This window comes from Acartia tonsa, chromosome 7 (genome assembly GCF_053477335.1).
Source record: "Acartia tonsa isolate MP-2025a chromosome 7, ASM5347733v1, whole genome shotgun sequence".
NCBI classification, from domain to species: domain Eukaryota; kingdom Metazoa; phylum Arthropoda; class Copepoda; order Calanoida; family Acartiidae; genus Acartia; species Acartia tonsa.
The window spans coordinates 39,931,086-39,959,082 of record NC_137266.1 but is presented as its reverse complement, the minus strand read 5'-3'; the positions used below and the strand labels follow the sequence as shown (position 1 = coordinate 39,959,082).

At 33.9% G+C, this 27,997-nt stretch overlaps 2 protein-coding genes across 3 annotated transcripts; both read left to right on the top strand.

Annotated features, from left to right (window-relative positions):
* The first annotated feature begins 10 nt into the window (after positions 1–10).
* On the top strand, positions 11–27,795 carry mRRF2 (mitochondrial ribosome recycling factor 2). 2 transcript variants are annotated; one of them, XM_080166222.1, is made up of 27 exons: positions 11–40; positions 501–570; positions 1,713–2,012; positions 2,633–2,715; positions 3,115–3,177; positions 3,445–3,535; positions 3,965–4,057; positions 4,444–4,530; positions 10,660–10,766; positions 11,124–11,185; positions 15,511–15,580; positions 16,135–16,226; positions 16,633–16,713; positions 17,513–17,590; positions 20,271–20,375; positions 21,002–21,101; positions 22,529–22,633; positions 23,205–23,261; positions 23,678–23,791; positions 24,122–24,242; positions 24,751–24,852; positions 25,139–25,206; positions 25,746–25,828; positions 26,211–26,277; positions 26,509–26,613; positions 26,965–27,036; positions 27,498–27,795. In XM_080166222.1, the coding sequence occupies exons 3-27, from the start codon at positions 1,775–1,777 to the stop codon at positions 27,558–27,560; spliced, it is 2,307 nt and encodes a 768-aa protein (XP_080022348.1). In that variant the 5' UTR covers positions 11–40; positions 501–570; positions 1,713–1,774; the 3' UTR covers positions 27,561–27,795. The 2 variants fall into 2 exon arrangements, with proteins under 2 accessions (XP_080022348.1, XP_080022347.1); XM_080166221.1 differs by having other exon boundaries at positions 11,124–11,190; positions 15,516–15,580.
* On the top strand, positions 7,983–10,121 carry LOC145323727 (heat shock 70 kDa protein-like). The gene has a single exon (XM_080166211.1). It carries the CDS (start codon positions 8,056–8,058, stop codon positions 9,973–9,975), a length of 1,920 nt encoding a protein of 639 aa, XP_080022337.1. The 5' UTR covers positions 7,983–8,055; the 3' UTR covers positions 9,976–10,121.
* Positions 27,796–27,997: the final 202 nt, after the last annotated feature.

The following is a 27,997-nucleotide window of genomic DNA, read 5'->3' as shown; positions in this document are numbered from 1 at the left end:
TTACATCAGGTATTCACATTCTGGACAGTCCTTACATCAGGTATTCACAGTTTTCACATTCTGGACAATCCTTACTTACGGTTTTCATATTCTGGACAGTCCTTACGTCAGGCTTTTTTTTTGTAAACCAAGAACAAAACATATGTATATATATGCATAACATAGGTATATAAAACAGGCAAATTGCACTTTATATTCGTCAAACACTTTGTTTTAGTCAAAAAGACCCAAATTACCTAAGTTATTTGTTAATAGTTAATGGATATAGAATATACGTGGATTTTATGACGGGAAAAATAATCCTAAATTTGAGTTGATAACATGGACAGCATTGTATTATAGGTCAGTTCATTCATCCAGTAGGAGGACAGGGTAAGTGGTAAAGGGAGTTGAAGGGGGAAATCACTATTTTAGCCCGCTGCTAGTTTCACTTTATTAGGGTACATAAAAATCTGGTGTAATATTCAAGTATTAATATATCCATCGATACATTTATTTAGGTTTTGGACCGAGAAATTGGTGAGAAAATATTGAAAAATAACACAGGCTTCCAAACTGACTGTTATTTAGGTAATTTTAGTTGCGAAGATGCTCTATAATTTGATATTTTCGCCCGTCTGTCCGTCTGTAAGAAATGGTTAAGGCGTAACGTGAATATTTTTAGCTGCTAATCATGATAGACGAAAAAACCAATACATGTTTTTTACAATATAGTGGGTAGGTTAAGGCGGGGCGAACTCGAGTGTTTTTTCGGTTTTTTGAAAAAAAAATGGGGGTAAAAATTATTATTTTTAAATGGGACCAAAACCATTAGAAAGATCTCTGAAAAGTCTAACAGGTCCTAAAAGGACGTTATCCTAGGACTTTGGGAAGTTTGTCAAAATTGCTGCCTCGAGGCGAAGTCGGTATAGCATTTTCCATCTTCAAAAAATCGATGACGTATTGATTTATTTTTATTACAGCATGACCTAAAGGTAAAAGTTGCTAAATGTAATAAAGAGCATGCACAATATAAAATTGAAAGTTAGTATAAAAAGGCCCAAACCGAGTTCGCCCCGCTTCAGAAAAGGTCAATTTGTGAAAAACTATACAAGCTAAGAAGACGTCTAAGCTCTAGCTCTAACCAGTTTTTGTCCAACTTATTGCTTTTCCGACCCCCAAAAAAAATCGAGAAAAAAAAATTATTCGTCCGACTTCGAGACCCAATAAGTACCCTAAAAATTTCATTTTATACTGTTTTGTAGGCAATTTAATAAGGAACAAATTTGATTTTATGTTTTTTTTCTGTCAGTCAATTAAAACATGGAGAAAAATGTCATTTAATGAAAGTGTGTCAAAAATTACCGACTTCGCCTCGATACAGAGATCGCCCCGCCTTACCCTATACGTTTTTGTTATGACACTGTTTATTAGCTCTATATATTTATCCGTTGGTCCATCCATAATTTTTTAAGCTTCGCTACTATGTACATATACCAGCGGATACGGATACATGCCAAACATAGGGGCTAGAAAAATAGCTTAAAACCAACCCAAAATCTTAATAAATAAGTCTTAATCTTAAGTGTATTGCCTAAAACTATCATAGGACCTATTTGGAGCTTATCTGAAATAGAGAACCCAATAGGTTCAGTGGTAATTGAGATCTAAAGCTTGAGACAACAAAAGCCTTACTACTTTATATAAAAGAATTATTATATTTTTTTTTTCAGGTGGTGAAAATACAGATCACCTTTAAGAAGAATTTAAAAATCCCCCAATAACCAGCCACAAAATGACCGTATTCAGATTAACAACAAAAACCCTAACCAACTATAAGCCACTAGTGCCAAGATTTTATACTAAAAACAATGACAAAAACTATAATATAATTGTGAATACAAATGTTTTAAAAACAAGGACATTATGCACCAGTAGCGCAGTATATTGTTCTAGTGAATTAAGCAGCAGTGATAGAATTAGAAATATTGGGATAATGGCACATATTGATGCTGGAAAAACTACTACTACAGGTGATTAAGACATTTAGAAATAACAGGATGTCTGTGTCTGCTGGCTGTGTTTGTGATTTTGTGTTTGTATATAGCGAAGGATCTCGCTAGTAACCGAATCGATTGAATTTTAATTCAGAAAAGATATCGATACATAATGATACATTCAAGGATGTCCAGGTGATTATCACTCTCCCAAAGTTTTGAGAAAAAAAAATGAAGTTTGAAGTTATACTTCCCCCCCCCCAAAAAAAAAAATGAAAAAGCTTGGACGTCCTTGGATACATTATAAAGTCAGAGTTTGATAAGGTTTTAGAATCGAGCTTTAAATAGACTTAAAGTGTCATTTTTAATGACCAGATAGAATCAGGGATTCTTGAGGGATAAGAAAATATACGATAAATTGATTTACATCCTAAATGATGACAAACAAAGTTACCCTTTTTTAGATTAAAATTATTGGTTGAAAAGTATGGACACTTCTAGTTTGGAACCAACTAATATAAATTCAATTGAAATACCAAAGGTTTTTTAGCCATCGAATATATTACATGTTACCAGTGTAATTTACAGTTTAATGCCACCTCCCTCCTTAGGTAGACAAACGTTTTTTACCTATTAAGTGATTTTTACTTTTTTAGAGCGCATGCTGTACTATAGCGGATACATAGACCGTATTGGTGAAGTACATGATGGAGACACAGTTATGGACTATCTTGACCAGGTTGACAGTATTTCATCTCCCATTTTCCTTTCCCTGTTTGACTATATTTCTTTTTGGTTATGAGTAGTGGGATGACTTGAAAATTGGAATAGGCAGTTCAGACAAAGAATTAAGTTGATGGAGCATTCCATTAATTTATTAAGCCTTTTGAAGATAACCAACTTTTTGATTGTACGACTTGTCAAAAGTCCCTTTAAATGCAAATCAATAATTTGTTTTTTTTTTTTATCCATAGTTGGGTCATATTTAATTGACATAAATTCATAATAGAACTTTTCGATTACTATTGATAGACATTTTTTTCATATCTTATTAAAAGGTACAAAACGGGCAGAGTTTTTGACTGGTAATAGGCCCTTTTTTTTTTAATTTCTTTGAAAAATGAAATCTTTTTTTTAGGAAAGGGATCGTGGCATAACAATTACAGCTGCTGCCATTACCCTACCATGGGAGAAACATCAGGTATTGGAGGATTTATTGGGATCTTTTGATAGAAAGATAGATGGATTAACTTTTATATCCACTAGCGGCTACGCCCCTAGAGGAAGCAGGGGGTGGAATGGAACCTGTCCCATATTTTCAATTTTTTTTGAGGGGTGGGGAAATTTTTTTCTAGTGGCGATTTCTCTTTGGAGTGGTGTTGTACCCTCCCAAAAAATTGCATTGGTACCCTTGGACATGTGGATTGAACTATAAATTACAGTTACATATGTAATTATCCTTGTTTAGATAAACCTAATTGACACCCCTGGTCATGTGGATTTTACAATGGAAGTTGAACGATCCCTCAGAGTTACTGATGGAGCAGTTTTGATTTTAGGTAAGTAACAATTACATGGTTCTTTTTTAAATTCAGACCGTTAAAATCCGCGAAAAAATGCCGGTAATCGATTGACACGTTTCTGTTCAGGCAAAAAAAAATTTCATTACTTTTTGTTATTCCTGCTTTTAAAAATAAATGGTAGTCGCTCAGAAAACCGTTACGAGTTTAGAAAATGGCGATTGGAGGGGATTTAAGCGGCCTGACTTTTAAAAGTTTCGAAAAAGAAACCTTGCAACTATGAAAGCCCAACTCCATAGAAACCCCCAGAGGGGCTAGAAATAGGGGAAAAGCTACTGTGAAAATTTGACGAAACCCGCAACTTCGTTTCCTTTACATGACCCTAATATTTTTGTACTTTTTTACTTTACATTTAGTCCATTTTTGAAAAATCCAGGCTAGTCCTCAAAAACTTATTATTTTGTGTAGATGGTTCGGCAGGTGTACAATCCCAGACCCTAACTGTTTGGAGACAGGCTAATAGAAATAATGTCAACTGTATTGCCTACATCAATAAGCTAGGTAACAATATTTTTATTTTTAGTAGCGGAGCTACTCTTTTTAATCAATCAACATTTCTTTACCGCTCGACTCTAACTATAACGTTTTACTTTAACTTAATCTATACCTATTTCTAGTGAATAAGTCAAGGAGGGAGGGTTCATTAGGCACTAGTTGCCAAAGTTTTAAAATAATGTTTTCTTATTCGTTAGCTTGAAAACTTTGGGTACTTTTATTACACTTTACGTTTTTTTTTATCAACAACTGTGTAAAATGTTTCAACCAAAAGTTTAAATCTACATAAAGGGTAATTGTGTCGATCATCATTTGGTATTGTAGTAATATTAGGTATATATCTATTCTGAAACATCAAGTAAAATCACCCATAGTAAAATACTTTTTTTTAGATAAGCCAAACAGCGATTTGGACTACACACTGACGTCCATGGAGAAAAAGCTTAGAGTTGCTCCGCTCCTTACACAAATGCCAATCGGTAAGTCGATACGTTTCTGTAAAGTCTTTTTTCTTAAGGTATTTTTTCGTCATTCTGTATTTTTAAAACATCCAAATAACTAGGTATGTATTTTTCATTCATTCTTATTTAATATATTTACAAGTTTTTTTTTTAATAGGCAAAATGTATTTAAATCCGGCTCACCACTAAATGATTTAAAGATCCAGCTCAGATGATATAATTCCTTTATATACACGTGTTAATTGAAACCTTTATTCCTTAAAATTCAATAAAATTCTAGATTTTAGAAAACGTGTGAAACTTAAACTATTTATTTCTCAGAGATTTCCAGAATATTCTAGATGTTTATAAGCAAAGTTATTTAGAAATATTCACGTTCACTTATTCTATTACAATAGAAATATTGTTGTTTATACAAAGTAGCAATTAAATTTTAAAAATAGCTTCTTAAAACTTATTTCGCATCGTATTATAGACAGCTTATCGGGAATATTAAAATAAAAAATTATAAGATATAGGCCATTTTTGTTAGCTAACAAAACTGGTACTAATTTTATTTTTTTTATTTTAATATTTGTTGAAAATTGTATGTAATCCCATGCTTTACATGATTTTTCAGTATGGCTAAGAATCGGTTCTAATCCAGCGGACATTAATAGGTTTTAAAGTAATATCAAAACATGTATTCTCTAACTTCTAATTGGTTTTATTCAAAATATTTAATTTATATCAAAAAGAATTTTTCCATTCATAGGAATTTTTCCCCTTCCCTGTCAGGTCTTGAATCTTCCTTTGACTGATATTAAACTTCCCTAAAAACTTTAATGATTGGATTATTTTTACAAGATATTCTAGTCAATGAAATAAACATTTAGCTAGGTGATGCCTCTAGGGGCAAATGTCATTTACAAACTTCCTTGTTAAAGTGAGTCATATTAGGAGTTTGCGAGATCTTACGATACGAACACAAATACATCCTCTTACTTTTAGATACGGATTAAATTACAATATATGCTATTTTACTATTAATTTTTTTTATCTGGGTTGTATTAACACCTAGGTATTAGATATTGATAAGTATTATGGGAGGAAAGGGGTAAAAGGGGGGGGGGGTCAGGTATAAGGAAAATCAGGGATCTAAAGGAATAAGGGATACTAAATGATTATACACCAAATTACCCCTTCTGAAGATTACAATTAGTGGTTAAAATGTTTAGACATTTATTTTACTGAACCAATAGATCAAAATTACCTAAGTTGTTTAGCCAACGAATAAGAAAACGTTATTCTAAAACTAGAGTAATAAACATTCCAATGTCCCCTTCCTCCATGGGGAAAATACCATAGATGTCGTGCAACCCTTCTCCCCCCCCCCCCTAACTTGAAATATTATAACACCCCTATGCTAACTCTAAGAATTACAATTATTTATTCCCCGGCTACGTGAATATTTCAACGTATATTATGATATGCAAATCTGAATATCTTTGTTTACTTTTCATAATTCACGTTTTCCTCAAATTAAAAAAAATCATTTATTTGTTTATTTTAAAGAACATAATTTTTTAATAAGTTATATTTTTTTATTTAAAAAAGATTTTTATGAAGAAAAAAATACATTACCTCATGAAATTGACAGTATTGGAGCTACAATTGATAAAAGTTCTTATTAATATTTTTTTTTATAATCGTAGCAATTATTTAAATTATCCGCCTGGATGTCTGTTATACGATAACCTTTTATAAAATTGTTATTTTATCGCGCTGAAAGTTTTTCATTTTTTATTACAACTTGACAATCTTAATATTCTCCTACACAATTAAGATTTGATCAGGCTATCTAGCACAGAATTAGATACCTGACCATGTTTATATAGTTTTCCTTGATGTTACAAAACAAGATATCATTCACGATTTACATTATAATTTTTTATCCCTTTTTTTCTATCTTTAAGCAGCTACTGTAGAGTTTTATGCATTTTTAGTTCTACAAATAAACACATGAATTTAGAGCTAAATGGAGCATTTTTAAATCTCGCACACTCACGTTTTAACGCGTTCTAAACAGCTTAGATTGGCTTTCTATTAGAAAATTAACTTTATTATTTTTACAGAACATTTGTTATTTATATAGAATACAAACCAAACATAAGTAGTTAAACATATCTAGGGAGGGAGGGGACATTGGTCTGTAAATTACAACGGTACGGTACCCATCCATAGCTATGAATAACATTATCTTGTTAGTTGGCTCATATACTTTTTTATTGGTTAGCTTCAAACCATCAGTTTTCAAACATTTCAACCTTTAATTCTAGTCACAATGGTGGGAGGGGGTAAAAATTGTGTATCATCATTGGAAGTGTACATCTAGTGATATTGCTGCGCTACTTATGGACGATTACGTCCTTAATTTTTCCCAACGAAAACAAGATTCAAGATTTATTGCAGTTTTTGTCGAAGCGCAGACTTTTTATTTATTTTTTTTTATGCATTTTAGTATCATAAATAAAATTCAAAGTATATTTTAAAGAGTAAAGCAGCTCTACAAATCCTTGTTGAAAAGTCTACTAAAAATGGCTTTATATCTGCAATAGCAGCTGCGTCCCTAGCATCGAGGGGCTTTGTATTCCAATAAGTAATGATGGAGAGAAAAATAGCCTAAAACTATCCCTAGACATAAATCTAGAATTTAAATATCTTAAACCATCCTGGGATCTATTAAAGCTTCCCAAAAATAGAGAACTCAATCGGTTTAGTAATTATCAATAATTTAAGCTAAAGACAAAATAATTTTATAACTTTGTATGATATGATGTATTAAAAAAAGCAAAATATTAAACCCATTAATATCCGCGCGATTAGAACCGGTTCTCAACTATACTGAAAAATCATTTTTGTCAGCCCCGAGTGGCCTAAGGCTTTAATCTTATAATATTTTTTAAATATCCGCGAAAACCTGTCTATAATACGATGCAATTAATAACTATTAAAGGATTCGCTAACAATGGACGGAAAATTACTTGTTAAGATTTTTAGACGCTAAACTTGAAATTATGTAATAGTATTTTTTTCATATTTGAATGATTTTTATCTTAATTTTGTATTTTAAAAGAAATACTAATGTAAACTTATTTTATAATATAATTAGATTATTGAAATAATTACTTATTTTTAAACTTTCTCTAAAGAAATTTCTAGTAAACTTTATTTCGACGTGAATAAAATGAAATATCCTTGCATCATAAGTTTACTGTGAATGTATTCTATTTTTCCAGATTTTCTAGTCTATTCTAGAGTCACGTGACACTGTGTGCACCAATCAGAGCCGACCTGACCGAGGCCTGGCCAATAGGAATGCAGCTTTTCGTCCGACGGATTTTCTATGTCTGGAAATTACATTGTGTAAACATCTAGAATATTCTCGCAACCTCCCTGGATGTATATAAACACAGTGCAGCCCAACTAGGCCTCAGTTTACATTTACCAACGAACGAATTACATTCTATTATTTCAAGTTAACAACAAGAACAAACTTAAATCATGGGCAAGCCAACTGCTATTGGTATCGACCTGGGCACCACCTACTCTTGTGTGGGAGTGTTTCAGCATGGCAAAGTTGAGATTATTGCCAACGACCAGGGAAACAGAACAACACCCAGCTATGTTGCCTTTACCGACACTGAGCGACTGATCGGTGATGCGGCTAAGAATCAAGTTGCTATGAATCCCAACAATACTATTTTTGATGCTAAGCGGCTAATTGGACGCAAGTTTACTGATTCTACCGTGGCCGCCGACATGAAGCATTGGCCGTTCAAGGTTGTGAATGTCGCCAGCAAACCTAAGCTTCATGTGGAGTACAAAAATGAAGAGAAGGAGTTTACCCCTGAGGAAATCAGTGCCATGGTGTTGATTAAGATGAAGGAAACTGCTGAAGCCTATCTTGGCCAAACAGTTAAGGATGCTGTAGTTACTGTGCCTGCCTACTTTAATGATTCCCAAAGACAGGCCACCAAAGATGCTGGTGTTATTGCCGGTCTTAACATTACTCGTATCATCAATGAGCCTACTGCTGCCGCCATTGCTTATGGTCTGGACAAGAAGAAGTCTGGGGGAGGCGAGCAAAACATTCTTATTTTTGATCTGGGAGGCGGAACTTTTGATGTCTCTGTTCTATCCATTGATGATGGCATCTTTGAGGTGAAGGCTACTGCCGGTGATACTCATCTGGGTGGCGAAGATTTTGACAACAGAATGGTGGATCACTTTGTTAATGAGTTCAAGAGGAAGCACAAGAAGGATATCTCCACCAACAAGAGAGCTCTGAGAAGATTGAGAACAGCTTGTGAACGTGCCAAGAGAACTTTGAGCTCAGCAGCCCAAGCAAACATTGAAATTGACTCATTGTTTGAAGGCATTGACTTCTACACTTCCATCACGAGAGCAAGATTTGAGGAGCTGTGCTCTGATCTCTTCAAGGGAACCCTGGAGCCTGTTGAGAAAGCCCTGCGGGATTCTAAGCTGGATAAATCTGCCATCAACGAAATTGTCCTGGTTGGAGGCAGCACAAGAATCCCCAAGGTTCAAAAGCTTCTGCAAGATTTCTTCAATGGTAAGGAGCTGAATAAATCCATCAACCCTGACGAGGCTGTTGCCTACGGTGCCGCTGTTCAAGCTGCTATCCTTAATGGTGATGACAGTGGTACTGTTGGTGATTTGCTGCTGCTTGATGTTGCTCCTCTGTCACTTGGTATTGAAACTGCTGGAGGAGTCATGACAAGCTTGATCAAGAGAAACACAACAATCCCAACAAAGCAGACACAAACCTTCACCACCTACAGCGACAACCAGCCAGCTGTTACTATCCAAGTGTACGAGGGTGAACGTGCCATGACAAAGGATAATCATCTGCTGGGCAAGTTTGATCTGACTGGTATTCCCCCAGCACCCAGAGGAGTGCCACAGATCGAGGTCACTTTTGATGTTGATGCTAATGGTATTCTCAACGTGTCTGCTGTTGAAAAGGGAACTGGCAAGCAAGAGAAGATTACTATTACAAATGACAAGGGCAGACTGAGCAAAGAAGACATTGAGCGCATGGTTAATGATGCTGAGAAATACAAAAACGAGGATGATGCCCAGAAGGAAAGAATATCAGCCAAGAACGGTCTGGAATCCTACATTTTCAACATGAAATCTTCCCTCGACCAAGACCAAGTGAAGAAAACCCTGGGCGATAATGATGTTGCTGAAGCCACCAAAAAACTAGACGAAGCTCTGGCGTGGCTGGACAAGAATCAGCTTGGCGAGAAGGAAGAATATACTGACAAACAGAAGGAGCTGGAGTCAAGTCTGAAGAAATTAATGGAGAAGTTGTACAGTGCTGGCGGTCAGCCCAAGGCTGGAGCAGGCAAGCCACAGGCAAACGGAGCTGAGCCAACCATTGAGGAAGTGGATTAATTTTGATCTCAACCATGTGCAATATACAATTATGCAATTAATCCATTATTTATTTTTTACTAACATGTTATTTATTTGTTTATTATTATTATAATTATTGTATTAAGCTGGTGATTTAAGAGCTTAAATAAATTATGTTGATGTTATATTTTCGTTTTATTTATTGATTTGTATTATTTACATTAAATCTCTGCCGTATGAAAGTTCCGCATGAAAACGGTCGATTTTTTTCTTCTTCAGTGTAAGAATATTTTTAAAAAAATTATTGTTGTAACCGTCCGTTTTTTGGTTAGCTATTATATATATTATTATATTTCTTTTTTAACTTTGAAAAATACATACGCTTTAAACTGTTTGTGTGATTTAACCTTGCATTCGATATTTATTAAAATAATAAGGCTGAAATTTAGTTTCATCTACTCGACAATTGTCTTTGTTCGTCCGACTATAAATCTGTAGAGATTTTATGGTTATAAAAAATTATAAACAGTAAGGTTTTTTATCTGTAGCTTAAAGGTTCCATTTAAGTTATTCATTATATGGAAGCTTCCCATAGGTCACGGGATGGTTTTGGGCTATTTTCCCTTCTCATTCAAAACAGATGTCATATATGCCAGTGACGCATCCATGTATCTACCTGACTATCCATCATTTATTTGTTAACAATCCATCCATCCAATTAAGGTGAAGGAAAGGAGCTGACTGGCATTGTAGACTTGATTGAAATGAAAGCATACGTGTGGCAAAAGTCTGCAGCTGATTTGGGCAAAAAATTTCAAGTTATTTCACAGGTGACAATTTTTACAGGGATCTTAATATTTGTTTTTCAAATGGTGTAAACCATGTCCGGGAGATATTAAAGCATTCGGAAATTGAGAACTTAGCTTCGCGAGTTCCTGACGTAAGCACACAAAAAAGCCTTACTACTTTATGTTATAGAATCGAAGTGTAACCTTAATTGACACTAATATAAATCTTGAACAACTCTACTAAACTTAATGAATCAACATATCAAAATTCACTGAAGTTCCCAAAGTTGTTAAGCCAACGATTAAGAAAATGATATTATAAAACTTTGGGGGCTAGTATGATAAACAGCCCATAGTCCCCTCTCTCTCTCTCTTGATGTCAATATTGTTTTAATTTAGGATGAAATGAAGACGAGTATGTTTAATACCTGGAAAGAAGCAAATCAAAAGAGAGAAGCACTTATAGGAATCCAGATTAGATATTTTTATATTTTATAGTGCTTCCCCTCAAAGTGCCAATCAAGCACTGCCGATCCCCTTATTTTTGTAAAAACCTTCTCCCCCACCATGATATATAACAACCCCCCCCCCCCCCCCCCATACCCTTTTTCACTTACATTCTCAATTCCCTGTTTTAAAAAGAAAAAAAAATTTTTCTTTAGATTAACTATCCCTCTATCGCATCTATGAGCTAATTCAGACAGAGTAAAAATAAATATAATTCTCACACAAAATATGAACTTTAGAATCAGAACAAAAAGCAAATTGTACCTTAAATTACCCTTTTTACATTCATAATTAACATTTTGTATTTTCTGCTTCTTTTCAAATTAAAATGTATATTTAATCGTAAAATCTAATAATAGTTACGAAAATCCTTTAATTTATTATGGTATTTATACTATATAAGTTTTTGGGGCATTCGGTGTTTTATAGGTCTTCTTTAAAAAAAATGCATAATATTAATGGTATAGTTTTTCATACACCAATTGTTTTAGTAATCCTTTCTAGTCATTCTTATGGCCCTTTTGGGACCTCCAAAACAGTGAACTTCATAAAAATTGCCTATACGTAAGTTTTTCAAAAGTTTGACATGCCTAGTATGATTTCAATCAAAAAATTTTTTCCGGCTATGACAATTAGAATATAATTTCCATTCCTATGAACCTGTAATTAGATGTATAATTATATTTGCCAAAGTAGAAGGAGGAATGTTTGTCTGTCCAGTGTCTATACATAATTTTGCGCAACTTGGCCATTTTTCATCGGATTTTTCATTTTTTTTACCAAGCTAATAGTATCAATAAGTAATTTTAAGTCTTATGCAATAATTTTATGTCTTTCTACCAAAATTGAAGGATGCTTGCCCACGTCCATAAATAAATTGTAGAAAAGCTTTGCATTAAGAAATATTTTTCATAACTCATGGCCTCGCTCTATATCTTTGTCTAATAAATCAAATTAAGTTTGTTTGGTGCTTTCCCAAAAAGTTGAGATTAACACACCCCCCTCCCATATTTTTTAAATACATTGGAAATAAGACAATAGGGGTTGGTGTTCTTTTTCTATGCTTAACCCCCACGACTGCCTTAATCATATAGGTAAGGCCTATACAAGCTGTATGCTAACTTTGCGGGGCTACCTAGTTCCCAAGATATAAAAAAAACGCAAAATTATCATATATCCCATCTTCCCCCTAATTTGTTATTTGTTTAAAAGAGAGGGAGTGGGGGTGGTGGATCAGTGCTTTAGGGGAAATTGTCAGTCGTTTTCAATCCAAAAATTTTTAAACAACACTTCTAAAAACAACATTATCATTATTTTAGAATGATTAGAGTGGTAATCTATAATTTATTTAAAGATATTTACCTTTGAATTCGTGTGCTTTTAGTATTATATCTAATCATCATGGAAATCACATTTCCAAGTTTTTCAAAGCTAAATGTATTAGGAAAATTTCATTTATTTATACCGATTATATAGATTGGCTACGCTTCTCATTTAAAAAAGTAATATTAAGATTAATTTTACATTTAATATTTGATTTGATAACGTTTGACTTCTTCCTTAAAAATATGCAAATATTATATTTTAATATAAAGCTGTTTTCAGTGCACTATTCTAGTCCTAAGGTTAAAGAGAAAGTTTTGTGTCTAGAAAGTAAAAGGTTAATCTAAACATAAAATAAACTATCCTTAAACAAGAAACATATTAGTCTTATGAGTGTAGCATATTTTGATCAAAGACATTTATATTTATAAATAAGAAATATAAATTTAAATTAAGAAATATGAATTAAAACTTTGGCGTTATCCTCTTTTTTTCAATTTTAAAAATTTGAGTACCTCCCCCGACAGAGAACAACTATTTTAGGTTAGGTTAGGTTAGGTTATAGGCTAGGGAGCCGAGCGCTGCGGCTAGGCAGGCAATGGGGGCGAGGCTTGCGGCTAGGCAGGCAAGGGAGCCGAGCGCTGCAGACATAGTTTATAGTTCTTTCGGGGGGGGGGGGGGGGGGGTACTCAAATTTTCAAAATAGAAAAAAAATTCTAAGAGCATATTACCAAAACTTTGTAGTTTGAACTTAAACATTAATATAGGAATAATATTTTCATGTATTTTAAGGGATAAGACACTGGACGATAAATTGATGTACACCCTCCGAATTAAGAAAACAAAATTACTCCTTCTATAGAATATGATTATTAGTTAAGAAAGTTTGAAAACTGCTAGATTGTACCAACCAATCAAGATATTCCCTACTGTTTTTGGCTAACAAATGATGGACGTGTTTTAAAAAATTATTTAACAGATCAAGTTCCCTCCATCCCAGATTATATTATTAATTTTTTCTTTACAAAATACTTTAAACGACTAAAATTTATTTAATTGAAGTATTCACTGTACCTATATAGTCCGTTCTAATAGAATATAACTTTTTGAAGGGCTTTGATCCATAATAGTTATTTCTCGTATCGTATTATAAACGGCTTTCCGCGGATATGAATGTACAATTACAAGATTAAAACAAGTTTTTTTAGCCCCAAGGTGCCGAAGGCATGGGCTAAAAAAACTGGTTTTAATCTTATGATTGTACATTTTTATATTCGTAGAAAGCTGGATATAATACGATGCAAGACATAGTTTTTTCGTATGGATGAGAACCGGTTCCTGTCGACCGGATTCGAATGACTATGAGAAAAACATTAATTTAACAGATCAAGTTCCCTCCATCCTTGATTATATTATTCATTTTTTAAAGCGAAGCTTTTCTATAATTAGGGTCGGTCCGTCCGTTAATTTTGTTAATTTAGGCATGTTAGAATTGTACTATCGATTTCAAATTTTGCAAGGTGATTCCTTTAATAGTTAGGTACGATTTTGAAAGCGTAGCAACTCTATAATCATCACCAAAATGTCCGTACGTCCATTTTAAACATGTTGATTTTTTTACTATTTTAACAACAAATTTTTATGTGATCTAAGCATCCGATTGATCTGATTTTTGGTATATTGAGTCCTGGGACAACAAAGTATACTGTAATAAGCAAAGCAACTCTATAATCAAGTCCTAAAAATGTAAGTATGTCCAAAAACATTATCCTGAATCAAGCGGGTTTTCAACAAATTTACTTACAATTTTGCTTTGACTCTTATACATTTATATTATGATTATTCAGTTCTGACACTATACAAGTGTTACTGTCCGTTTGTCCTACCGTTTCAGTGCTTCGCTTTTATGGATGTTGTCATTCTTGTTTCTTTACAAAATACTTTAACCAAAATTTATTCAGTTAAAGTATTCACTGTACCTATATAGTCCCTTCTTTCTAATAGAATATAACTTTTTGAAGGGCTTTGATCCATAAATGTTTTTATTTCACATTTCAAGTTGGCTGGGGTTTCATCATAACTGCAAATTCCAGAAGCATAGCTACTCTATGATTCAGACATATCCGTCTGTTAGCTCTACGTAAAAATTTTTTTTAGCTTATACTAACAACGAAATTAATTCGAAATAAAATCACAAAACCTATACGTGTTTTTCAGCTGTTGTTGGGGGGCAACACAAAAAATTGACGACCACTCCATTTGCCCCCCCCCCCCCCCCCCCAATATTGTTTTATATTTGTTTGGCTTGTTGGTTGTACCTTATTCCTAGGTTTCTTTGTCAAATGAATATCTAAATTCATAATATTTAAATTACTTTAGTGAGCTATTATTATCTACCATCAAGTTGATATTACTTAGGTATTTATTGACAATACCTGCCTTAGGTAATATTAATCTACGCCCCTTTGTATCTACCAATAACTTAAGTTTGAAAAATCTTAATATTTATCTTAAAATGTCCTATCACTTTACTCATTGGGCTTGATTTAAGTTATTAACTTATTTTTGGAGAATTTTACTTTTTATGCTGAAGTTCTGATGTAAATTGACAATATGAAATTAAAGATATTCTTCTGATTTAAGTAAACACCTAAGAAAGTTCATTCGTCTAATGTAAATGTTAACATAACTGAGGTAATCTTTTTTTTTAAGGGAGGGGAGATTTTTTTAGAAGTATTAATGCATTTATCATTTCTTTGATGTTTCACCAGATTATCATGTACTCTATTAAAGTGTAACTCGTAGAGGGCTAAGATAACAACCCCTCTTCGCCTCCACACCCTCTTTACGCCATTCACTCCCTTTCTACTGGATGAATGAACTGACCAATGATTTTAAAGAACCATATACTTAACATATTTGATGAAAAAATGATATATTAAAATGGATAACTTGAAATAGATAAATGTTGCGACTTTGATAACAAATTAGCGGAAGAAGTTATTCTATCTGAAAGTTATGATAAGGTAAATTTTAATCAATAACTAGTATGGCAACATCAATAATTGCGAAGCCTAATAGATAAATTATACTTGTAGGAGCAGCGATTTTAACACTTAATATTACTATAATGTTGTAAGATGTTAGATTGTTAAATATACCTGTAAACAAATATAATAGTAAACTATTTTTTAGGAGTTTTCTGAAATGACAATTTATTCAAATAAGATTTAAAACTTATGTTTTACTTTTTCGTAGCGAAGATACTTTATTACTCACTTTGTCCTTTAGTCCGTAACATTTTGGGGGAAATGTTATTTTCTCGGTTGCAATTAAATATTAACGGTTGATTTTCCCCCTATACCAATGAGCATCCCATATGTAATTTACTTTGTATGTCGGTCTGTTAGTATTGTCACAAAATATAAAAATACATGTGAAAGATTTCGTGAAAGATTTCGTGACTTTCCAGTGAATTTATTCTCGATTTAAACATCTGCTTGCCAGTGTGGTATTGGTCATCTATGTTTTTTGCTTCGCTACTTGTGGATGTTGTCATCCTTGTTAAAATCTTGTTTAGGTTCCTGCTGGTGCTTTGAGAGAGGCGTTAAGAAGAATAACTGTTAGCTCAGACAACACAGGACTAGTCACCTGTTTAGGCAGTTCTTACAAGTAAGAATTTTGGTGCTTTCCTTCATTGTGCCTATCGAACAACCCCCTCTCTCCCCTCCCCTCTCTTATTTTGATATACACACTTTAACCTAACCTGACCTAAAGTAACAAACAAATTTTCATCCACCTAGCCAATTCAAAAACTCCAATTAACTGAAAATTATTTTCGTGTACTCCAAAACGTTATCGCTGACCGTTTTGTTCTTAGCATTTTACTACAACTTTATTCATTAACCAAAGAAACAAATACATACTTATTTTCCACGATTTATCGCATAATTTCTCTCTTTACCTTTTTTTTGGCAACTGAACATTTTCTCAATAACTCACTTTATCTGTTTGTCAATCCATGTTTTTTGTGCTTCGCTACTTATGATGTTTTCATCCTTGTTTTTTTTTATTTTAGAAATATTGGTGTTCAGCCCTTGTTAAATGCCATCATTAACTATCTTCCTTCCCCTAATGATAAATCTTACTCATTTTTAAGGTAAGCTTTAAAAAAATATTTATTACCTACTTTATTTTTGTTTTTTAATTGCCTTTTAATTAAGCTTATTTAAGTTTTTTGACATTAAAAGTTAACCTAGAATCCAAAGGACTCAATTTTATAAATATCTTCAGTTGGTCCAGTGCTTTGGATACTCTTATCAAAGGGGACTAACCACGAACGAGAGCAAGTAATTCTAAGCACCTTCCAACACTGATACTAAATATTGTTTTGTGAATATACTAGGGTTATGGTAGATATAGTTGTACCAACTAAAAAAATCAAGTTTCACCATGGTTTTCTATGATTAAAACTTTGAAATGTTAAGCATTTTTTGATGAAATATCACCAAATGTTTTGTTGAGTTTGATGGTTCAAATGAAATAACACGCCAAAACATAATAAAAAAATGCTGTAAATTATAAAAGTACACTAATAAAACTGTTAAGGTACAATTTTACAAGTTACCATCCCCTTTTTTTAAATTAACATTTTTCATTGAAAAAGTTAACCATAACCCCAGTATATTCACCAAAAAACATTTAGAATCACTGCTGCTGGAAGGTGCTTAGAATCACTTGCTCTCGTTCGTGGATAATCCCCTTTTAAGCGGATGGTTAAAACTAGCAGTGTTCAAACCTTTAAATGAATAATTTTAATATACACAATTTTGTTAATCATCATAAGTATAGCGATATATACAATTTTTTCCATTGTAAAACTTAAAATTCTATTTTATTAAACGCGGAAAGTTATCTTCAAACCAACGCGGTAAATTATTCAAAAATATATTTCTAAGGTTATACAAGAAGAAATTATGTGCGCTTGTGTTTAAAATAGTCCATCATCCACAGAAAGGAGTTCTTAGTTTTGTCAGGTATCATATGATTTTTTTGTTTGGTTGTTCAGTCGGCAATGCTCTTGTTAGTAATGGATAAGCAGACTCTACGCAGTCACATGACAAATCACAAACAAATATAAACGCTATCTATCAAAACTTATCAGAATATAACTAAGCTAAGCACCAGAAATTTAAGTAGAACTAAATAAAAGTATTATAACATTATTTTTATAATTCCGTTGAATAGCTCTTGATTTTAATTTTAATATCTGTCAAGAAATAAGGAAAATACAGTCAAGTTTATACCCGAGTAAAAGTTATTGTCTAAATTACACATAATCTTTTTAAAATAAAAGGGATCATGGAAAGAAAACAAAGTCATTCCTTAATTAGGACAGAAGTCACCTTCCTAGGAAGGACATAAGTAGCTTCCCTTAACAGTGTTCTACTAGCCTTAACTGGCCAAAACTGGGGTAAGGACAAGGAAACCATAGTCACCACCTTCAAAGCAATTGGCCAGTCCATCATCAACTATTGCTGTCCGATTTGGACACCTGCTTTGTCCCAAACAACTTGGGATGAAATCCAGGTTGCCCAAAATGCTGCTTTGCGAGCTGCCACAGGATGTCATATTATGTCTAAACCAGACCATCTTCATCAAGAGACAAAAATTATGACAGTTAAAGACCACTGTGAAATGCTAAGCAAGCAATTTCTGTTACAAACACAGTTGCCAAACCACCCGAACCGAGTGGATTTGAATGCCCCCCCCCCCCCTCGTCGCCAGATGAATCAAACTTTAAGGTCCAAGTTTGGCGACGAAATCAAACAGATGTCATATCCAGACTTGCCTACAGACATCTACAAACAGAGACTCAAGGCCCTGCACACAAGCTCTGTTCGAAACAACATTGCCAATCTCGAGCACAATAAGGTCCTAGGTGCTCCCCCCCCCAGCAATTAGTGATTCAGAGAAGGCCCTACCAAGAATCACCAGAACCACACTTTCCCAGCTGAGATCAGGTTATAGTACATACCTGAAAAGTTATATGTCCAGAATCAGCAAAGAAGTCCCCGTTCCAGACGTTTGTCCCCTTTGCCAACAGCCAGGACACACTACAGTACACTTATTTAGCTGCCCAGCCAACCCTACCACCCTCACACCACGTGACCTGTGGATAAACCCTCTGGAATGCGCCAGGTTCCTGAACCTGGCAACACACGATGATTATGCAGCCTGAGGAGAGAGGGCTACAAGAAGAAGAAGTAGCTTCCCTTATGTGAGAATTTGTTAGATGAAGGGCATAACTTGTCTCCCTTAACAAAGATTTTGAAAGATTGAGGACATAAGTAGCCTCCCTTCACCACACAAAACCTAGCTCTTTGGTCCTTCACATAGCAAAATCTTGCATAAAATAGTTTATCTCTCCTTCACATAGCAAATTCTTGCAAAACACAGCAAATTCTTGCAAAACATTGCAAATTCTTGCAAAACACAGCAAATTCTTGCAAAACATTGCAAATTCTTGCAAAACATAGCATTTCTGTGCTTCACATAGAAAATTCTTGCAAAACATAGCAAATTCTTGCAAAACATTGCAAATTCTTGCAAAACATAGCATTTCTGTGCTTCACATAGCAAATTCTTGCAAAACATAGCAAATTCTTGCAAAACATAGCAAATTCTTGCAAAACATAGCAAATTCTTGAAAAACATAGCATTTCTGTCCTTCACATAGCAAATTCTTGCAAAACATAGCAAATTCTTGCAAAACATAGCAAATTCTTGCAAAACATAGCATTTCTGTCCTTCACATAGCAAATTCTTGCAAAATATATATATAGGGGTCCCAAACTCAAAAACAGAGTTTCAGCGCTCTCTGACCACCCGTTCTCGAGATACGGGCACCTCGTGTCCTTGGTACCCACGGTTAGATTTGGGAAATGGTTTGAATCCTTAAAAAAATTTTGAAGAAAATACCCAGGTGGATTTTTTGACTTAGAATAATTTTGATCAAAAATTTGAAAATTATTCTAAGTGTCAAAATTTTTTAAGGATTCGAACCATTTCCCAAATCAAACCGTGGGTACCAAGGACACCAGGTGCCCGTATCTCGAGAACGGGTGGTCGGAGAGCGCTGAAACTCTGTTTTTGAGTTTGGGACCCCTTTATAAATGGTTTGCAAGAATTTGCTATGTTTTGCAAGAATTTGCTATGTGATGGACAAAAAAGCTAAGTTTTGCAAGATGAAGGACATAAGCAGCCTTCCTAATGTAAGAATTTGTCAGACAAAGGACATAAGTCACCTCCCTTAAGTTAGATTTTGTTAGATGAAGGACATAAGTATCCTTCCTTAGACCAATTTCCCGTGACTTCTGTCCTAATTAGGAATGACTTTGTTTTCTTTCCATGATCCAATAAAAGTATATACCTACCTACCTGTTCGTTTCATTTGCCACAAATCTACATACAATGTCTACTGCTTTTTTGTCATCTGTTTGGACCAAAGTATCTCTAAAATAATGGCCCCAAAACAGTTTAAGTATCCCACTTTTAAATTTAGCATATCTCAGCCGATATGCTGAAAGTATTAGAAAATAATTTCTAGATATTCTATATTATAAATTTGATGTGTGACAATGAAATGTGAGTACCCAATAATTTTTGGTCATTCAAAAATGACATAAGTTTTTATGAAAACTAATTTTCTTTTAGGGTGTATTCTGGAAAACTGACTAATAAATCTACAATATATAATATTAATAAACAACAGACAGAAAAAGTTGGGAAGCTAATGGTGGCGTTTGCTGATGAATTTAGGTGGGTGTTTTATTTATAGAAAATATACTCTATAACTTAGTCTGTTCTTTTTCATTTAATTAAAGTTACAAGCAAGCAAGAACATTCCGACTTTAATAAAAATAAAGATAGGTGAAAAATATTTTTAAAAAACTAGAAATGTGAATTGCTCAACTGCTACATGAATATCCATATTGGATATATTGACAGGGGAAAATTTGTCTTGTCTTCAATTTATGTTGCTAATATAGACCTCTTTTATTGGTCAGTATGTGAATCCAGTAGGAGGGGAGGAGATGGGTAAAGAGATGGGGGATATCGTTATTTTTATCCGTATGCGAGTTTCGCTTTGATAGAGTACATGAAAATTTGGTTAAACATCCAAGTAATGATATATCAATTGCTACATTTAATTGGATTCTAGAATATTTTAAAATACTTTAGGGAAATGAGGGAGGACTCTGAAATGTTTGGGAACTTCCTTATATGAGCTGAGCATCCTATCTCTAACTAACACTGTCCGTCTTTCTGTTGTTCTTTATTCTAAATGAGAATATGTCTTTTATTTTAATGCGCTTTGCTACTTATGGAACTGGACGTCCTTGCATTTTGTTTATATAAAGATTTATATCTCTCCTAATATTTAGGGAGGTAGAAGAGATATCAGCTGGAAATATAGCTGTCTTGTCCGGGCTAAAACTTGCAACCACAGGGGATACCATTCTGGATCCGTCTCTGAGAAATAAGGTAGCTTGATTGTTGTCAAGGAGGGCTCAGGTTTGATTCCTATATCATACTGCATTATATTAATCATACTAGAGGCATTGGAATAGCCTGAAACTATGTCAAGACTTTAAAGATTAAAGGGGGGGGGGGGGGGGAAATGTGGTGACTCGTGCCACGACATACCAGCAATTTTATTTTGGGTGCTACTCTCTTAGTTTTAGAGATAATTGGATGAAATCTTTTGGGCTGGGTCAGTAATTACCCCAACTATTGGTATCTTTCAAAAAAAACGGCGGCGGGACCGCCGCTCCCGCCGCCGTTTTCCGCCGCCACCCAAAAATATTTTTTTTTTTGCATTTCTCGCCGAATTAGGCAATTTGGAATCATTTGAGACCATGTTAAATTTTCAAAAAATTTTCCCCTTACAAGCAACCCTGCCGGGGGACTTAGTCATTTTTTTCAAATTCTCGTATATCAAGGTATATCTTAAATACAGTACTTCTCCTGTGATTTTGAAGATATTGAAACAAAATCTTTTTAGGTTGGTAAGTAAAAAATATTTGAATTAAGAAAACGGCGGCGGGACCGCCGCTCCCGCCGTCCGCCGCCGTTTTCCGCCGCCAACAAAAATTTTTTTTTTTTGCATTTCTCGCCGAATTAGGCAATTTGGAATCATTTGAGACCATGTTATTTTTTTCAAAAATTTTTCCCCTTACAAGCAACCCTGTGGTTTTTTCAAATTCTCGTATATCAAGGTATATCTTAAATTCAGTAGGTACTTCTCCTGTGCTTTTGAAGATATTGGAACAAAATCTTTTTTGATGGGTCAGTAATAAATATTTGAATAAAAAACGGCGGCGGTACCACCGCTCCCGCCGTTTTCCGCCGCCAATTTTTTTTTTGCATTTCCCGCCGCCGTTTTCCGCAGCCGTACCTCTGCCATTAGTTACTGACCTACCTAAAAATATTTTGTTTCAATATCTTTTAAATCACAGGAGTACCTACCACTGAATTTAAGATATACCTTAATGTACCAAAATTGTACCTTTTTTTGTAAGGGGAAAAATTTTTGAAAAAAATAACATGGTCTCGGTCCCGCCGCCGTTTTTTTTGAAAGATACCAATAGTTGGGGTAATTACTGACCCAGCCCAAAAGATTTCATCCAATTATCTCTAAAACTAAGGGAGTAGCACCCAAAATAAAATTGCTGGTATGTCGTGGCACGAGTCACCACATTTCCCCCCCCCCCCTTTCCTAAAACTATATTAGTGGTTAGAAAGATCTAAACGGACAAACAAACAAAAAACCTCACTACTTCGATAACATTGATTGTATAGACTTGATTAGGACCACCTATCCTTAGCTTCTAAAGAGGTATTTCACAATAATGACCCCAAAGGCTCAAATCCTGATAAAGTATGGCAAATAAATCTATTATCAATTACAGGAAGACCCGGATAGCATGGAAGAATCTTTGTTACTCGCCCCAATAGTTCCAGAACCGGTTTTCTTTTGTTCTGTTGAGCCCCCAAGTTTGGCCGCCCAAAAACAAGTATTGGATTAGAGTATAACACTAGAGGGAGAAATGGTTAGATAACTGTATCTCCCCATTGCATCAACCTTGTGCATCCTTTCTATTGGGTCATTGAAAATCAACTAATGGTGATGTTTATATTAACACAGACAAGTAGCAGAAAATAATTTAGAAGCAGACGGAAAAGGTCATTGAAAAAGAAAGGGAGGTAGTTGTCTTTTAGTGTATATACATCTATACTATAGATCTGTTGGTATTGGCACTGAACTTTAGGACTCGCATGTAAGTAGATTAGCCTCTAAAAGCCTTTTAAGGACGGGATCTAATTATTATTTTACATGTACATATGAACTAAGTCTTGTTTAATTATGTGCATGATTATATGGTTAAACGCCCTTCATACAACCAACCCTTTGAACTTTCACCTTTCCGACAACTAGCTGATGCTATTCGTGTTCTGTAGGTTTTTTGGTTAAACAGCCGGTTATGACGGATAAAAGTATGAAATAATTTCAACTAAGTTGTCTTCTGTTTTATGATAAAACCAAAGCCTTTGACTAAATATTTAGGGTTTTTTTTTTATTTTTAGTTTGATTATGCTCTGGAGTGTTTAGCAAGAGAGGATCCAAGTCTAAGAGTATCACAGGTAAATTAAAATTTTTTTTGTTGCAAATCTTGGTCTTGAACATATTTTTACATCCCCTAGAAATATTTGAAGGATATTTGAAGACCTTAAATTCAAAATCATAACCGTTTTTCTGATTTTGTTAACCATAGTAGAAGACAAACACTCGGGTATAGTCCATTTCGTGACGACGCCTTATAAGGGGCGTTTCGTCGTATTTTCACAGTAGCTTTCGATAGGTTATTTTAGGTTAGGTGATTGTCCCGCAGGGTTAGGCAATTGGCCCCGCAAGTTTAAGAGGCGTTATCACGAGAAAGGGACTATACACAAACATTCATATGTAAATAATTTATCTATGTTATTACTTATCCAAGGGTGTTCTAATTGGTTTTAAAAACCGGTTTGTGTCCATAGATAGTAATAGCCTTTTTATTCAGGATAATGATACGGGTCAAACAGTTCTGGGAGGCATGGGGGAGCTACATCTAGAGATCATACTGGACAGATTAAAAACTCAATACAAAGTTGATACAGATATGGGAAAATTGCAGGTGTAAGATAGATATATTTTCAAGGATTTTAAGGGATAAGACAATGTACGATAATCCAAAGATAAATAAACTAAACTACCTACCCACCTCATATGCAGATTAAAATTATTGTATGCATAGGTTAGATACTTCTAGTTTGGAACCAACCAATCAAAATTAAGTAAGAGTACTCAAAGTTTTTGAATTAACGTAATTAAGTTATAAAGCTTTGGGTACTAGTATAATTTTCAGTCCAAAATCCCCACTTTCTAAGATAGATTTTAAAGTAGATTAAGGTAGATTTATGATAAAATTAATTTTTTATGGTAAACTCATTATCTATAATTTTAGGTTGCATATAGAGAGATTCCCTACAAATCTTGCAGCATAGACAAAACATTTGAGAGGAAATTATTGGATAAAACTCATAGTGTACAACTCAATCTCTCCTTGGACATAAATGAGGGTTCAGGTAGACTTTTATTGACAAGTTTCACGCCTCTGTGCTTTGAATAAAATCCTTATAATAATGTAACAGGATGTTTGTGTTTTTGTGTGTTTGTATGTTTGTACCAAAGGATCTCGCTAACCGCTGAACCGATCGGGTTCTCCTTAACAGGGTAGCTTCTCATAGGTCCCGGGAAGGTTTATAACTATTTTCTTGGGGGGTGGGACACCCCCAACCTCCCCCCCCCCCAAAAAATGAAAAATCATATAATATATATAAAAATAAATGTATAAATATAGATGTATGTATGTGTATAACCAAGACAACTAATTGGTACAAATGACATGATGGGGACCTATTTAATCTGATAGCAAATTGATTTTTTTTGTAGCTGATATTCAAAGACCAAATTGACAGTCGGCACAGGGTCCCCCCCACCCTGTGGGCAGAGTTACATGTACCTCGTGTCCTCTCTATTTTTTTAGTTTAATAATGTAGCTACTCCATAATTCACCCTTTCTTCTAATTAAAGGTACATCATCAGTTGAATGGTCAACAGCCAGAGAAACTAAAGATCAGCTGGCAAATTTGAAGCCTCATGTCAAAAAGGCAATCATCAAAGGAATTTCCGCAGGTATTGATATTTCAGAGATCTTAAATTAAATAAACAAATGAATTAATAAGATAAATCTATTTTCAATAGAAGCCGTTAGAATGGAACTATAAAGGTTAAAGTTCCTTGACTAAAGGTATGCAGGGCACAAGATAAAGCGGGGGGGGGGGAGGAGAGCTTTCGTTATATTAGCCAGCAGGGAGAAACATTGTTATCAGGGTATGAGAGAATATCTCACAATATCCATATATTCTATAACTACTATCCTACTACCAATTTACTTGCTTACAATATTTATCTATTTTAGGATTATCTACCGGACCTCTGCTGGGATATCCAGTACTAGATTCTGTAATAACTATTCACATGGCGCAGGTAAGTCCAATCTACCCCCCCCCCCCCAAATTTCAATTTAAATAGAAAAGGATCCGGCACCCTTGTAGGAAGGGAAGTCAAGTAAATATACAGTGCAGTGGTGCCGCGTAGCGGAAAGGGGTAGTTTCACGAAATGCATTGGTTATTTGGTTAAACTACATTTATATGGCATATATTTGAAAGAATTTTAATTTTCTACCACGTAGTTTTTAAAATATCAAGACTTGTAAATCGTCTTTTTAAATTGCATATATCACAAAAAGACGATTTTCAAGTCTTGATATTTTCAAAACTACGTGGTATAAAACTGAAATTCTTTCAAATATATGCCATATAAATATAGTTTAACCCATTAACTAGCAAAAAATATACGGTTCACTAAATTAAGTTCAAATGCATTTCGTGAAACTACCCCTTTGAAAACATTTTTTGGCGATTTCTGTTGGGAGGTTTAGCGGAAAGCTAGACAGACATATTGTATTTTTCCTTATTTATTGTTATTTTATGATATAACATACGCAGCAATTCTTTATTTATAGGTTGGACGTGCGTCTTCCCTGCCTATGATCACAGCCGGAGCTTCTACCATCACAAGAGAGTTGTTGAAACAAACAGATATTAGGTATTTTTTTAATACCTTTCTTTGGAATTTTAAAATTTTCATGTTTGTCTAGCAAGCTATACACTTAACAATAACTTGGAATCTGAATGGATTATAAACATTCTTTTATTCGTTGGACTTAAAACTTTAGGATCTTTTTATGCAATCTTGATTAGGTCGTCAAATTTACCTGTGCTAAAACTTTTCCACCATTTATTTTAATCTCTAGAATGGCTAATATAATGTTTAGTATAATTGTCCTGTTGAGTAGATTAATGTCTTGGTGATTTTTTAGGACGATTAGGGATGATGTTGATGGGTGCATAAACTTATAAATAATACCTTTTCTATCTCTTCATTATTGCTATTTAGTATTTATTGTCAACTTTGATTTTCTATTTAGATTAGCAGAACCCATAATGTCAGTTGAAATAATAGCAGAGGAAGATGTAGTCACATCAGTTTTACAGGTTAATATTTAAAGTTTCCATGAAAGCAAATCTCAATAAATAAAAAAAACTATAATTTGTCTGGCATCAAGCTTTCAGTATTGAAAAAAAACTTCGTGCAACTATCCCATTATATATTATAACCGTTGAAAATCTGCTTTGATACAGGGGTATGCCTTAAATGGATATTTTTACTTTTTACGACAATAAGAAAGGTATTTCATAAAAATATATTCTTTTTTATCTGTTTAGGATCTAACCCGACGAAGAGGAGAGGTTGATTACACCACAGACAGATCTGGTGAGGGGGAGGGGTTGGCTGTTCTCAAGGGTTCCGTACCTCTAGCTGAATTAAGGAATATCAAATGTTTTTAAAAGTCACCTTTTAAATGAATAATCACATTTGTTTTATTAACGCTAAACTTGAAATTGGCGAAATTTATTAACCACATCGATTGTATTTTCCAGGGCGTTTTTTTTAAATAGCCGTTTTCTGAGATGGGCGTTTTTTGAGATAGGCATTTTCTGAAATGGGCGTTTTTTGAGATGACCCGCGCTTAAGCCTCGAATTTAATCCCGCTTTTGTGCCAAAATTTTTTTTTAGTTGAGAAGATGGGTTGTCTGATCAGGAACATTCGTATCTCTTGTAGATGTGAATCAAGCAATATTAGTTTGGTCGTTTTAAAAATATTTGATAACTTCAACAGGGGCTATTCTTCTGAACTACGAACATTAAGTTCTGGCAAAGCAAACCTCTCCATGGAGCTTTCACATTACCAGGTACATCAATTGTTATTTTTTTGACTGGCGGAAAAATTAAATTAAAATTGTTATTTGTATCCTCAAGTTTTCCTTACTGCATTACATACAAGATGCCTTTGATGTGCGCCCTTTGTCTTGAAACCATATCTGCTGTAAATTAAATTCGGCTGTTTACGGACAAAGTTTTTCTACTAAACACGCTTAGGTGCAGTATTATTCTATTTAACGACGTCACTAGTCATGATGCGGTGAAACCTGCTTCTAAATGTTCTAAACTTTAGCTTAATTTTTTTCTCCATAATTAAAGGCCGTTTTGAATACAGCTTTGACGCAGTCTAGAGTGTACCCAAAGTTTTGAGCCAACGAATACGATAACGTATTTACTTTTTGTACCAGTTTAATTTACATTCCAAAGTCTCCTCACTAACTGCTATTGACAAAGCTGTCTTTATCTTCTTAATCGACAATATTTATTACAGTTAATGAGTGACCAAGACCAAGATGAGGCTATAGAAGAAGTTACTGGTTTTTCCAAAAGATGATTCATTCACTAGATTTTAGTATTCAATCATTTTTGTTGTTGAATATAGTTAAATAATAAATATACAAAATAAAACTAAGTTCTACCATGGAAAAGAATATAAAAATGTAAATGAAATGTTGGCACTGAATTATTATCAAATGACACAAAAGTAAAGTCTTGTGATGTATGTTAAATATTTATCAAAAGAGATGGTAATTTGTGTGATTAATATCCGATGTTATTTTTACCCAAAATTTTTTTTATCCCATTGAACTCAACAAAACATTCGATACTTTTTCGCTTGATTGATTTATTAGCCATAGTTTCTTTGGGGATGAACCCAAAGTTTTTATTAAAGTAAATGAATAATTTTCATAGAATATAGGTAAATTTTAGGAATTTAAAATGTGATCTTCTAATTTTATTACTTATGAAGTCATTGTCATAAAAATAATA

Bases quoted from the DNA above. Each gene is read 5' to 3' on its own strand.
- LOC145323727 (XM_080166211.1), top strand. From the start codon at position 8,056: ATGGGCAAGCCAACTGCTATTGGTATCGACCTGGGCACCACCTACTCT.
- mRRF2 (XM_080166222.1), top strand. From the start codon at position 1,775: ATGACCGTATTCAGATTAACAACAAAAACCCTAACCAACTATAAGCCA. The intron at 24,853-25,138 runs GTATTGATATTT...TATCTATTTTAG, and splicing joins CATCAAAGGAATTTCCGCAG to GATTATCTACCGGACCTCTG. The intron at 27,037-27,497 runs GTACATCAATTG...TATTTATTACAG, and splicing joins TGGAGCTTTCACATTACCAG to TTAATGAGTGACCAAGACCA.